Genomic DNA, 1,304 nt, shown 5'->3' on the forward strand with positions numbered 1-1,304 from the left:
AAAAGACTAAGTAAAATAAGGAATAAATAGAAAAAAGTAAGTGATAAGTAAGGATAGCTAAGTAGTGAGCAGACTAATAAGGAATATTGGGTAAGAGATGTAAGTGAGATAAGAAAGGAATAGAAGTGAAGGTAAGTAATAAAAGTAGTAAGAGAAGTGATAATAAATATAATGATAAGTAAGAGAAATAAGGTAAGAGATAACTAGTAAGTAGTAAGAGGGTAATATAAGTAAATAATCAGTAAGAGGGTAAGAAAGTAAGAATAGGGTGATGTAGGGAATGGTAACTAATAGGTAAGAGATGATAAGGTAAAGATAGGGTAGGTAATAAGTAAGTAATAATAAGGGAAGTGAAATAGGTAAGTGATAATAGTGAAGGAAGAAATAGTAAGGAACAATAATGTAATGAATTAAGTAGAAATAAATAGAAAGATAAGTAAGGGAAGAGAGTAAAGAGAGTGGGTAATAAGGAATAGGGCAAGAAGGGAATATGAGGAGTGATAGGGTAAGTAACTAATAATAAGTGGGTAATTAAGGAAGTGATAAGAGGGTGATGTAGGTGATATGAATAGTATAAGGTAAGGAAGTAATAGGAAGGTAAGAGAGTAATATAGAAAGACAGACATAAGGTAAGTAAAGATAGGGTAGGATAATACGTAAGTATAGTGAATGGAATAAGAAATAGTAAGGTAGGTAATAATAAAATAAGATAAGTAAATTAATTGAGTAAGTGGGTAGGATAAGTAAATAATAATAAAATAAGGTAAAAGAATTAATTGACTAAATGAGGAGGGGAGTATAAATAAGGCTAATAAGGAAGGTAAGAAATGGAAGGGAAATGATAGTAAGATAATAAGAGGCGATATGAGAGATAACAAGGGAATAAGAAGGTAAGGAAGTAATAATAAGGAGAGAGATATGAGTAGTAAGATAGGTAAGAAAGTAATAAGAGAGATAATAAGGTAATATAGATAATAAGAGTGATAGTAAGGTAATAAGAGTGATATGAATAATAGTAAGGTAATAAGAGGAATAATAGGGTAATATAAGGTAAGGAAGTAATAAGAGTGATAATAAAGTAATGTAGGTAATATGAATAATAATAAGGTAATGTAGGTAATAAGAGTGATATGAGAGATGATAAGGTAATGTAGGTAATAAGAGTGATATGAATGATAATAGGGTAAGAAAGTAATAAGAAGGTAAGGAAGTAATAGTAAGAAGAATAAGTAAGGATAGTAGTTAGTATTAGATGTTAAGTGTAAGTGGTAGGGAGGATGTGAAGAGTAAGGGATAAGGAGAAA

At 29.7% G+C, this 1,304-nt stretch overlaps 1 protein-coding gene across 1 annotated transcript; it reads right to left on the reverse strand.

Moving 5' to 3' along the window:
• Positions 1-410: 410 nt before the first annotated feature.
• Positions 411-1,304, reverse strand: VICG_02154 (uncharacterized protein; the record flags this gene model as incomplete). The annotated part of the gene is made up of 1 exon (XM_007605537.1): positions 411-1,304. A coding segment is annotated over one exon (894 nt), but the record flags the coding sequence as incomplete, so codon positions are not given.

This window comes from Vittaforma corneae (genome assembly GCF_000231115.1).
Source record: "Vittaforma corneae ATCC 50505 unplaced genomic scaffold supercont1.75, whole genome shotgun sequence".
Taxonomy (NCBI): Eukaryota; Fungi; Microsporidia; family Nosematidae; genus Vittaforma; species Vittaforma corneae.